Source organism: Chiloscyllium plagiosum, unplaced genomic scaffold (genome assembly GCF_037043375.1).
Source record: "Chiloscyllium plagiosum isolate Xiang-an unplaced genomic scaffold, Cpla_swu_hap1 HiC_scaffold_9, whole genome shotgun sequence".
Lineage (NCBI taxonomy): Eukaryota > Metazoa > Chordata > Chondrichthyes > Orectolobiformes > Hemiscylliidae > Chiloscyllium > Chiloscyllium plagiosum.
The window spans coordinates 58,358,396-58,371,157 of NW_028270147.1; the positions used below are offsets into that span (position 1 = coordinate 58,358,396).

The 12,762-nt window shown below is 42.5% G+C and overlaps 1 protein-coding gene across 2 annotated transcripts in view; it reads left to right on the forward strand.

Moving 5' to 3' along the window:
* Positions 1-12,762, forward strand: part of lrrc40 (leucine rich repeat containing 40) — a 66,480-nt gene that overhangs the window by 14,419 nt on the left and 39,299 nt on the right. For both annotated transcript variants that reach the window (XM_087990662.1, XM_087990661.1), the window contains exons 4-5: positions 2,901-3,030; positions 12,638-12,761. In XM_087990662.1, coding sequence (XP_087846788.1) covers positions 2,901-3,030; positions 12,638-12,761 — 254 coding nt within the window. The remainder of the gene's footprint in view (positions 1-2,900; positions 3,031-12,637; position 12,762) is intronic.

A 12,762-nucleotide genomic window follows, 5' to 3' on the forward strand; every position in this document is an offset into this window, starting at 1 on the left:
CCCTCCACCCCCTCCCCTCCTTTCCTCAACCCCCGCCCCCCCCTTTCATTGCTGGCTATTAAACTTGAGCCCTGACACTTCCTGTGATTACATGACTAGTCCTGCACTCAGGAATCCAGAAACTGGGCAGCACCTTATACAGCAATAGTACAAGCTAATTCGCATTGCTTACTAAAGTGCTGTTAAGGACTGACCAAAACTTGATTTCACTGCAACCAAGCATGATGCTAACTTTTAGTCAAGTTCACTGTAGTTGACAATGTCCTTGAAAGAGCATTATATGTTTTTTTAATTTAATGTTTAATCCTGCTTTTGGTTATTTATCCCTATGTTAATTACTTTGCAATGACATGTACTGGTGCAAAACATTTAAATCATTTTCTTAAATAATTTTCAATCTAATTCACATTTTTCACCAATGCCATCAAAGATTTGGTAGATAATTACTCTAAACAAATTGTTGACAAACAGGTTTGTCTTTAAATATTTTCACGTGATCCAAATATTTATTGAGTAAAAGTAATTTGCTAATTTAGTGATTCCAAACAGTAGGGACAGACTATTCACTTCTCATTTTGCAGTGTGTTGAGAACTACAGATGGACATCAAATTTTATTGAATTGACTGGTTCGTGTCCAGAGGTTGTGCTCACTGCCTAATTAAGGATAACAAGTGGGTCTTTGGAGCTGGAATACTAATAAGAAGCACCCTCTCAGCACTGGTAAAACACTTGAAATGAAAAAAAATGGTCAAGTTGCTGAGCCTCCATTCTGAAGGAAGAGCCACTATATTAGTCAGTCTATGGACATCTGGAGGTGCTGGGAAAGTTCAGTTGGCTTCTGGTCAATAGCTTGGATTGGTCTTAACTTCATTGTGAGCGCAACAGCAAATTAAGTCTTCTCAATGGCTGGTGACGGGTGGTGCTGGGAAACTGGCACGGCATCTGATAAGAGTAAAATTACAAGCTTACGTGTCTCATTTCTTGCCCTATTGGCCTCAAAATCCTCCTCGTGGCGTGAGATCTATCCATCTAATTAAACAATCAAAATTTATAACTATTTGCAGTACAATTACTGGCTTTGCTTGCTGGAATTTTGCTTACCAGGAGGTTTGACTTTGACTACATCCACAACAGCAGTAATGATAATAGTCTTTTAAAAATAACATTTTCAGCCTTTCAGAGCTCAATCAATCAATTCTATGAGGAAGCAAAATTCAATTTTCCGATTTCGATTTTAAATATGCAAATTCAGAAACAATGCAAATTCACAATCCTTTTTGACATAGTAAAATCCACATGTGATTCTGAATTCAAAGCTCAAGTCCTGTTGATGACAAAAATTGAGCATTATGTGAATGTTTTAATTTGCGCCAGTTAGCATCGGTTATTGTATTGATCAATTTATGATGGATTCCTTTAATTTCTAATCGAACTGTTAAGTGTCAACTTGATATATTAACAGGAGTTAAATTAATTCTGCTAATAAAATGGCCAGGAGGTATAATTGTCTTGTATGATTATGTTTTGAGTTTAGGGACTTCCGCTTTGTAGACATCTAAGTACCCCTTTATCGTCAAACAGCTGAGCAAGGGAAGTTGGTACAGCTATCAATTTACATTTGCTGATCCTGTCTCTAGAACCCTTTTGAAGTCTAGTGTCACTTGTGGACTAACAAAGGCAGTAATTTTATGTGACAAAATATGTTTATTAGCTAGCTGACTAGAATATTTGTAGGCTGGGTAATCATTTTTAAAGTCTCTTCATTTGGCATGGTGCAAACATAGCCTTCCTGCCCTCCAAACCTGCCATCACAGTCTCCTGCCTTGCTTCCCTCTTTGATTCCTTATATCGCTCACTTTCAACATCCTGCTTGCCTTCCCACTAGCTGTCCAGTCTGCCTTGCCGCACTCTCCTCCATCCACACTCGCCTCCATCTTTCTTCTAGGCCCAGCCCTCGCATCTGTCCCCATCTTGTCCACTTCAACGAGCACGACACCAACAAGTCACACTTAACCTAAGTGCCAACCAAATTGTTTGTACCACTTTTAAGGGTTCAAGTGACACTTGTAAAATAATTTAATGTAAAATTTTGTGATCATAATAGGCATTGATCCATTTTAGCTTCTGAAGCTGTACAGGGCCCTGGTGAGACCGCAACTGGAGTATTGTGTGCAGTTTTTGTCTCCAAATTTGAGGAAGGGCATTCTGGCAATTGAGGGAGAGCAGTGTAGGTTCATAAGATCATTTCCCGGAATGGCGGGACTATCATACGTTGAAAGATTGCAGCGACTGGGCTTGTATACACTTGAGTTTAGAAGGATGAGAGGGGATCTGATTGAGACTTTTAAGATTATTAAAGAATTGAACACTCTGGAGGCAGGAAGCATTTTTCCGCTGATGGGTGAGTCCAGAACCAGAGGACACCGTTTAAAAATAAGGGTTAGGCCAACTAGAACAGAGTTGAGGAGAAACTTCTTCACCCAGAGAGTATTGGATATATGGAATGCTCTGCCCCAACAGGCAGTGGAGGCCAAGTTCCTGGATACTGTCAAGAAAGAGATGGATAGAGCTCTTAAAGATAGTGGAATCAAGGATTATCGGGATAAGGCAGGAACAGGATACTGATTGTGGATGACTAGCCATGATCATAATGAATGGTGGTGCTGGCTCGAAGGGCCAAATGGCCTAGTCCTGCACCTATTGTCTATTGAAATATGATCATAGTATTTGTGTGTGGATTGCATTGTATAAAATGTTGACTGCTAAAATGTCAGAATTGGCATGCCATCATCATACCTTTACAATTACATTTGTGTGAAAGTCATAAAATGTAAATCTGTTGTTGAAAAATGTAAACGTGTGGATAGAAACAACTTTTTCTCTGCTTTTCAATCCATAGCCACAATAAACTAAAGGAGTTGCCGGATGAGCTGTGGGATTTAACGAGTTTGAAAAGTTTGTATCTTCATCACAATGAATTGGAATGGATTCAAGAGGGCATTGGTAAACTTATTCATTTGGAAGAGCTGGTATGTTGGTGAAATTATGAAGAGATTCTAAGTATGTCCCTCCTATGATTAAAACAGAAAAATATTGAAAATAGATTGTATCAAAGGAGAACACCGATGAGGTGACATTTCAACCTACATCACAGGATTCACCAGTTGTATATAAATGCCATTGATGAAGTTGGTCATAGTTGTCAGATTGGATCCAAGTCAGTCAGTGAGACAGAAGCTAAAACACCTTTCTTTGTGTATAGAGTTAATGTTTTTTATTCTGCCTCTTCAAAGATGTTATTACATACCTTTTGTGGCAGGTGGGAATTGAACTCAGGATTTCTGCCTCAGAGGTAGAGACAGTACCACTGCACCACTTAGGCTTAAGTATAGAGTTCATTAGCTACTCAGTCTTAGATATTTTCTAAGCAGCCTGCTCAGAGGTATTACTACATGATTCTGGAGGAAGTGAGAGTTGAACCCATGACTTCTGCTTAAGGGGTGTGGACACTACCACTGTACCACAAGAGCCCTCTAGCTACTCCTCTTACCGTTCCTTTTATATACCAGTCCACCTGTTACCCTATACAGAGGAACCTCAATTATCCGAATACCAATTATTCAAAAATCAGATTATCCAAAGGAGATCTCATGGTCCCCATAGAGTGATCACTTCTTTTGTTTACAGTGATTAAACAGGCACAGTCTCCAAATGACTGACCTCCTGCCCTCTCTCTCTTTCCCACCCCCACCCACCCCCAAAACTTTTCCTGGTGTTCTACAGAGGGGTGTGTCCAAAACCCCCACACACGTACCCAGATAATCTGTACAGATTGAGGTGGAACCTGTCAAAAAGTTGCAGTAAAATGTTGTGTGTGTGTGTGCGCGCTATTTGGAGACTTATCCCACACAGGGCAGCAGAGGGGGCAGTGCTGCACGGGGATGGGGGCGCAGAGGGGACGGGGGCAGTGCTGGACGGGGGTGGGGGTGGGGGTGGTGTCAGCCGGGGTTGTGGGGGGGAGGGGTCCTCACACTTTGTGCTGTTGCAGTCTCCTAAACGGGGAGCAGATTTTAAAAACTCCCAGTCCCAGAGGAAAGGCATTTAATTGATTAACCGAATAATCAATTATCTGAATGAAATAGTGCCTGCCCATCTCATTCGGATAATAGAGGTTCACCTTGTACCTGTATTTTAAATTAACATAGAACATAGAAAAATACAGCGCAGTACAGGCCCTTTGGCCCTCATGTTGCGCCGATCCAAGCCTACCTAACCTACACTAGCCCACTATCCTCCATATGCCTATCCATTGCCCGTTTAAATGCCCATAAAGAGGGAGAGTCCACCACTGCTACTGGCAGGGCATTCCATGAACTCACGACTCGCTGAGTAAAGAATCTACCCCTAACATCTGTCCTATACCTACCATCCCTTAATTTAAAGCTATGCCCCCTCGTAATTGCTGACTCCATATGTGGAAAAAGGTTCTCATGGTCAACCCTATCTAAACCCCTAATCATCTTGTACACCTCTATCAAGTCACCCCTAAACCTTCTTTTCTCCAATGAAAACAGCCCCAAGTGCCTCAGCCTTTCCTCATACGATCTTCCTACCATACCAGGCAACATCCTCGTAAACCTCCTCTGCACCCGTTCCAGTGCCTCCACATCCTGCCTATAGTATGGCGACCAAAACTGCACACACTACTCCAGATGGGGCCGCACCAGACCTGCAACATGACCTCAGGGCTCCTGAAATCAATTCCTCTACCAATAAGAGCCAGTACTCCATATGCCTTCTTCACCGCACTATTTACCTGGGTGGCAACTTTCAGAGATCTGTGTACATGGACACCAAGATCCCTCTGTTTATCCACACTACCAAGTATCCTACCATTAGCCCAGTACCCCGTCTTTTTGTTACTTTTACCAAAGTGAATCACCTCACACTTACCTACATTGAACTCCATTTGCCACCTTTCTGCCCAGCACTGCAACTTATCTATATCCCACTGTAACCTGACACATCCTTCCTCACTGTTAACAACTCCACCGACTTTCGTATCATCCGTAAATTGCTCACCCAACCTTCTAGCCCCTCCTCCAGGTCATTTATAAAAATGACAAACAGCAATGGTCCCAAAACAGATCCTTGCGGAACACCGCTAGTAACTGCACTCCAAGATGAACCTTTACCATCAACTACTACCATCTGTCTTCTTCCAGCCAGCCAACTCCTAATCCAAACCTCCAACTCACCCTCAATGCCATACCTCCGTATTTTTTGCAGTAGCCTACCATGGGGAACCTTATCAAACCCCTTACTAAAATCCATATACATCACATCTACCGCTTTACCCTCGTCTACCTCCTTAGTCACTTTCTCAAAGAATTCAATAAGGTTTGTGAGGCACGACCTACCCTTCACAAAACCATGCTGACTATCCTTGATCACATTATTCCTATCCAGATGTTCATAAATCCTATCCCTTACAATTCTCTCTAAGACTTTGCCCACAACAGAAGTAACCCTAATTATCTACTTAATTATTTGCTAGATTAAGAATGTAGTTAACTAGATTATTCAAAAAGATGAGTGTTGAATCAGGAGTTGTGAATTGTATTCTCCTAGGCTATAGTTGTCACTTTTTGAGGTAGTGCAGTTTATTTATTGTTGAGTAAATGTAGGCTGTGATCAGAATTTTATTGTTTCATGGAGAAATTTTAGAGGCTGAATATATTTGTTAGATTAAGACTGCAGGTTTGAAATATATGCCACATCTTAAGGTATTATACATTGCAATGGAGTGCAACTCTGTATGTCCCTTCAGTCACTCTTTCTTCTCCCCACTCTGTTTTCATCCTCTTTCACATCCTCTCCTGGACCTTAATTTTGTATAATCTTTTGCTCACAGGTAGTTCTCCAATAATGCAGTAGCTGCATTCCCATGCAACACGTATTATAAAAAATCACGCAGTAGAAATAAAAGGGCCTATGGGAAAAAAGAGGGTCGGGGTGAACCACCAAAAATATCTGTAAAAATCAGTAGATTCAGAGATGTACAGCACGGAAACAGACCCTTCGGTACAACTCATCCATGCCAACCCCAGATATCCCAACCTAATCTAGTCTCACCTTCCAGCACCTGGCCCATATCCCTCCAAACTGTTCCTATTCATATACACATCCAGATGCCTTTTAAATGTTGCAATTGTACTAGCCTCCATCACTTCCTCTAGCAGCTCATTCCATACATGTACCACCCTCTGAGAGAAAAAGTTGCCTCTTAGGTCTCTTTCATATCTTTCTCCTCTCACCCTAAACCTATGCCCTCTAGTTCTGGATTTCTCCACCACAGGGAAGAGACTTTGTCTATTTAGCCTATCCACGTCCCTTATGATTTTATAAACCTCTATAAGGTCACTCCTCAGCCTCTGACGCTCCAGGGAAAAACAGCCCCAGCCTATTCAACCTCTCCCTATAGCTCAAATCTTCCAACCCTGGCAACATCCTTATAAATCCTTTCAAGTTTCACAACAGCTTTCTGATCTCTGAGGTTTAGAAGAAAAAGAGGTGACCTCCATAATATGTAGGAGCAGAAGTAGGCCATTCAGTCCACCGAGCCTACACTGAGACTGAATGAGACCATGCCCGACCTGATCATCCCCCAGTCCACCCCGGGTGGGATGGGATGTCTCGGTGACATGCTAAAGATGGTCAGGTGATAAAGAAAGTAGCAACCCCTCAAGATAGTTGGAGCAATGTGATCAGTGCAGGGGGCTTTGGTAATGTTGCATTCAGCCATGCCTAAGAAGTGTCAATCAGCCACCACACAAATGGGTTAACAATCTTGCGACAGGTCCAGACCAGGAATTTTCTCTGCACTGTTTTGGGGGTGTAGAGTGGGGCCACAAAAGTAGAAATTCAGCCATGGTTTTGGGGACAGCAGGGCAGCCAAGCTGGAGCCAGTCCAAGAGAATTCTTAAACGAGGACTTCTTGGGCAATCAACAATTAGTAAAGGGAACAGGAGTATTAGGTGCTCCCTGGAAACAGCTCTCTGGAAACAGCCATAATCATGGTGATGATTAGAGAGTTCTATTGGAGATGGGAGGGAGCAGTGGGGTCAAGGAGGTCAGTGAAGAACTGAGGGCGAAGGATGGTGCCAAGGTAAGGTGTACTGAAACTCCAATTCCTTCCTTTCGATCCTCAGGATAAGTCAAAGTGATATTAAGCAAAACAAGTACTTCTGAAGTATTGTAATGTCAAAAACAAGCTAAATATTATTTCAATGGAGAAAGACTACAGAAAGCTGCATAGAGCAGAAGGCTTTGGAAGTCTTCATTCATAAATCCGAAAAAGCCATCAAGTTCCAGCAAGTCATTGGGAAGGCAAATGGAATATTGGCATTTATGTCAAAGGGAATGGAGTATAAAATTAGGGAAATTTTGCTAAAACTATACAAGGCACTCACCATACAACAGCTGGAAAGCTGTCAACAGTAGTTAGCCTAACACAAGCAGTAGCACAGTTGAAGTAAATTTTTAAATCCTATTTCAATGAAATTATACAGTAAATGTAATACATTAAGGAGTTTCTGAATTAAGAAGAACATCGAACATAGAACAGTACAGTACAGATCCTTCAGCCCTCAATATTGTGCCGTCCTTTTATCCTACTCTAAGATCAAACTAACCCATACACACTACATTTTATTATCATCCATGTGCCTACCCAAGAATCGTTTAAATGTCCCTAATGTATGTAACTCTACTACCACCGCTAGCAGTGCATTCCACGTACCCACCAATCTCTGTGTAAAGAACTGACCTCTGACATCTCCCCAAATCATTCACCTTAAAATTATGCCCCCTTGGGATAGCCGTTTCTGATTATTCACTCTATCTATGCCTCTTGTCGTCATGTACACCTCTATCAAGTCAACTCTCATCCTTCTTCGCTCCACTGAGAAAAGCCCTTGCTCCCTCAGACTTTCTTCATAAGACATGCCTCCAGTCCATGCAGCATCCTGGTAAATATCTGCACCCTCTCTAAAGCTTCCACATCCTTCATATAATGAGGCAACCAGAACTGAACATAATATTTGAAGTGTGCATGAACTAGGGCTCTGTAGAGCTGCAGCATAAACTTGCGGCTCTTGAACTCAATCCCACTGCTAATGAAAGCCAACACACCATATGCCTTTCAAACAACCCTATCAACTTGGGTGGCGACTTTGAGGGATCTATGGACATGGATCCCAAGATCCCTCTGTTTCTCCACACTGCCAAGAATCCTGCCGTTAACCCTGTGTTCTGTATCGAAATTTGACCTTCCAAAATGAAAGACTTCACACTCTTCTGAATCCTATCAATGTTCTGTTGCAACCTGATTTTCCAAGTAATCATAAATCCTGTCTCTCAGAATCCTCTCCAATAATTTGAGGAGAAAGTGAGGTCTCCAATAATTTGCCCAATACAGTTGTAAGACTGGTCTGTTATTCCCAGGATTATCCCTAATCCCTTTCTAGAACAAGGAAATAATATTTGCAACCCTCCAATCATTTGGGACTACTCCAGTGGACAGTGAGGAGGCAAAGATCATTGCCAAAGGCGCAGCAATCTCTTCCCCCACTTCCTGTAGTAACCTTGGGTATGTCCCATCTGGCTGAGAGGACTGATGTATCCTCATGTTTTTCAAAATTTTCAGCACATTCTCCTTCATAACATCCAGCATATCCACCTGTTTCACGCTGTCCTCACAAATATCAAGGTCCCTCTCAGCTGTGAATACTGAAGCAAAGTATTCATAAAGGACCTCCTCCGACTCCAGGCACAAGTTCCCTCCATTATCCCTGATTGGCCGCACCCTCACTCTGGCCGTGCTCTTGTTCCTCTCATCAGTAGAATTAAGGTTTTCCTTAATCCTACCCACTAAAGGTTTTTAATGGCCCCTTCTAGCTCTCCTAAGTCCATTCTTCAGCTCCTTTCTGGCTACCTTGTAACCCTGTGGAGTCCTATCTGTACCTTGCTTCCTCAACCTCACATAAGCTTCCTTCTTCCTCTTGACAAGATGTTCCACATCCCTTGTCACCCAAGGTTCCTTCACCCTACCATACCTTCCTTGTCTCAGTGGGACAAATCTATCCAGCACTATCAACAAGTGCTCCCTAAACATCCTCCACGTTTCTGTCATGCATTTCCATGAGAGCATCTGTTCGCAATTTAGGCACTCCAGTTCCTACCTAATAGTGTTGTAATTCACCTCCCCCAATTAAATACTTCCCTGTACCATCTGCTCCTGTCCCTCTCCATAACCATAGTAAAGATCAGGGAGTTGTGATCACTCTCACCGAAATGTTCTCCCACCAAGAGGTCTGACACCTGGCCTGGTTCGTTGCCAAACACCAAATCCAAAATGGCTTCCCCTTTAGTCACCTACTTACATATTGAGTCAGGATTTATTCCTGGACACACCTGAAAAAAACTGCTCCATCCAAACTATCTAGAGTCATAGAGATGTACAGCACAGAAACAGACCCTTCAGTCCAACTTGCCCATGCTGACCAGATATCTCAACCCAATGTCGTCCCACCTGCCAGCACCCGACCGATATCCATACCCATCCAAGTACCTTTTAAATGTTGCAATTGTACTAACCTCCACCACATCCTCTGGCAGCTCATTCCTTACACATACCACCGTCTGCGTGAAAAAGTTGCCCCTTAGGTCTCTTTTATATCTTTCCCCTCTCACCCTAAACGTAGTTCTAGTTCTGGATTCCCCCCACCCTATCCATGTCCCTCATGATTTTACAAACCTCTATAAGGTTACCCCTCAGCCTCCGATGCTCCAGGGAAAACAGCCCCAGCCTATTCAACCTCTCTCCGTAGCTCAAATCCTCCAACCCTGGCAACATCCTTGTAAATCTTTTCTGAACCCTTTCAAGTTTCACAACATCTTTCCGATTGGAAGGAGACCAGAATTGCAAGCAGTATTCCAACAGTGGCCTAACCAATGTCCTGTACAGCCGCAACATGACCTCCCAACTCCTGTACTCCGTACTCTGACCAATAAAAGAAAGCATACCAAGCGCCACCTTCACTGTCCTATCTACTTGCGACTCCACTTTCAAGGAGCTGTGAACCTGCACTCCAAGGTCTCTTTGTTCAGCAACACTCCCTAGGACCTTACCATTAAGTGTATAAGTCCTGCTAAGATTTACTTTCCCAAAATGCAGCACCTCGCATTGATCTAAATTAAACTCCATCTGCCACTTCTCAGCCCATTGGCCCATCTAATCAAAATCCCATTATAATCTGAGGTAACCTTCTTCGCTGTCCACTAAACCTCCAATTTTGGTGTCATCTGCAAACTTACTAGCTATACCTCCTATGCTCACATCCAAATCATTTAAAATTTGAGCTAAGGCGGTTCCAACCAACATTAGGGAAGTTAAAGTCACCCATGACAACAACCCTGTTACTTCTGCACCTATCCAAAATATGCCTCCCAATCTGCACCTGTGTCTCTGTTGCTACTGGGGGGGGTCTGTTTAAAAAAACTCCCAAGAAAGTGACTGCTCCTTTCCTGTTTCTGACTTCCACCCATACGAATTAAGCAACGTCCTGTCTGAGATTTGCTGGCACTGGCCAGGCTGCTGAATTCAATGCTATTTAAATGCCACTGTGGCTTTTACCTTCAATTTCTGGCTAACTCGTCACTTCATAATATGGATAAGGCATTCAAACAATGGAATTTCTTCCCGAAAACCTATTCCCAAAAACATTTCGCAAAAGGAAAAAGAAGCAGGAAGTTTCCTTCTGGCCCGAGTAAAATCTCCTTTTATTTTGAGGGGGTGGGATGTTCTGAATGGCTGGAGATTTTGATGGATCTCTGGTTTCAGAGAGAATGAGGGGCTAAGACTCTCAGATCCTTCCCCACCCCCACTTTCAATTGGAGACTGGGTGAACTTGGGTCAGGCATAAGTTGGGGATGGGTAGGGAGGGGAGAGATGAGGGTTGCCAGTAGTCTGTCCTTAGTCCACAGACACCCTTTTATAAAGTTGCTGTGTGTTGAATCTTCAGTTAGCCACCATCTGAGCCTTTGCTTAATAAAAGGCCTTGCGTACTCTCTAATACTTTTGGGACATGGCTGTATTTGCGCCTTCTTTCATTCCTTAACTCTCTCCCTGCTCTCTCACACATTCTGCACCCCCCCCCCACAACTCCGTGCATGATTCCAGTAAACATTGCAGCAAAGTATTCCAATGTTCGCTTCCCTTGACAGCACTGGGAGTTGATCTGGGGTGGTCAAGTTGGTGGAGAGTGGTATGGTTTTACCCCCGAAACAATTGTTAGCCCCGGATGCAGGTTCACTTCATTCACTTCCATCAGTGAGAAAAACAAAGTTACTTTAGTTGCAGGTAGAAGCAAAAAAATACACACACGCAGACAACAAATGTTGCATTAGATGTACCAGCAGAATAAGTCACAGCAAGTTGGTAATACAGGAGATTGAATTGTGCAATAACCAACAGGAGTTCACTTTATAAAAGAAAATGGTCTGAAATTCACAAATCGCGTCATAGTCAAATCGCATTTACAAAACGCGGGTTATAGGAGAACTACCTGTACTTGTTTTTTATCCTCATTCACACTTCACTTTCTCTCTTTCATCCTCACACTCACTCTTTGCTCTGTTTCTCCCTCTCTTTCTTTCTCCAAATCACATTTGCTGAACCTTCTTAACATTTTATATATGCCCCTTCTATTTTTCCTCCATTCTCTCTGCATTATCCATTTTTCCTTTCCTTCACTTCACTGCTTTTCTTTTACTGCCCCAATGCTGAATATTAATATTGATTTCCAAATGTTTTATGCCAGTTTCTAAGTACTGTACGCACTTTATTATTATCAGATGTTGTGGAACTTCTGATGTCACTGATTGATGGAAAGATTGTTCAAGGAAGTGTTAATTACAGCATAATGCACGGGAGGTTGAAATAGGTCAACAGTTTTTTCATTGTAGTATATGCAGCCCGATGAAGAATCACGATTACAGAAAAGGCAAAATTATTTTTATTTGTGGTCAAAGTTTGGCTGGAGTATTTTGATAATGTGGGAATCACAATTGGGAGTTTATTTGCTAATGTCGTTTGATACAATTGTGTGAATCTACTGATCTGACTGAAGCCCATTTCTAGTGCAGATCAGACTAAAAATTGCCCACTTGCCTTTGCTGTAGCTTTTCAGGAAAACGTTCACTCCATTAATGTGATATAGGTGAAACAGAATCTCATGGTCAGTGAGGATTGGCATTGAAATCATACATCCTTTTCCAGCCATAAATCCAATATTTCAATGTCCTTGAGCCATTCTGGAGACAACTGAAAGAAGGTAAGTATGTAACGTAAGTGAGAGGTTGGGCTGGCAAGTGGGTTGGGTGGTAGATTGCCAGCCCATCCTGTTCAGTGGGAGCTTGAACAACTAGTTGGTCAAGAAATACTGGTACCCTTACCTATTTGGCATCCACATCTCCCTTTCGACTTCTCATCCCCATAAAGTTTGTACCCTATTCCAAAAATGTTAGTTACAAATTGGCTGCTGGAATATTGATTGAGTTATATATATTTTACAGGATGTGTCCAGCAATCAACTTAAAGCAGTTCCAAGCACCCTTGGTGAGCTGTCCAGTCTACTTAAATTCATTCTGGCGAACAACAAGCTGAAGTGCATACCGTCGGACATTAGCAAAATGAGAAG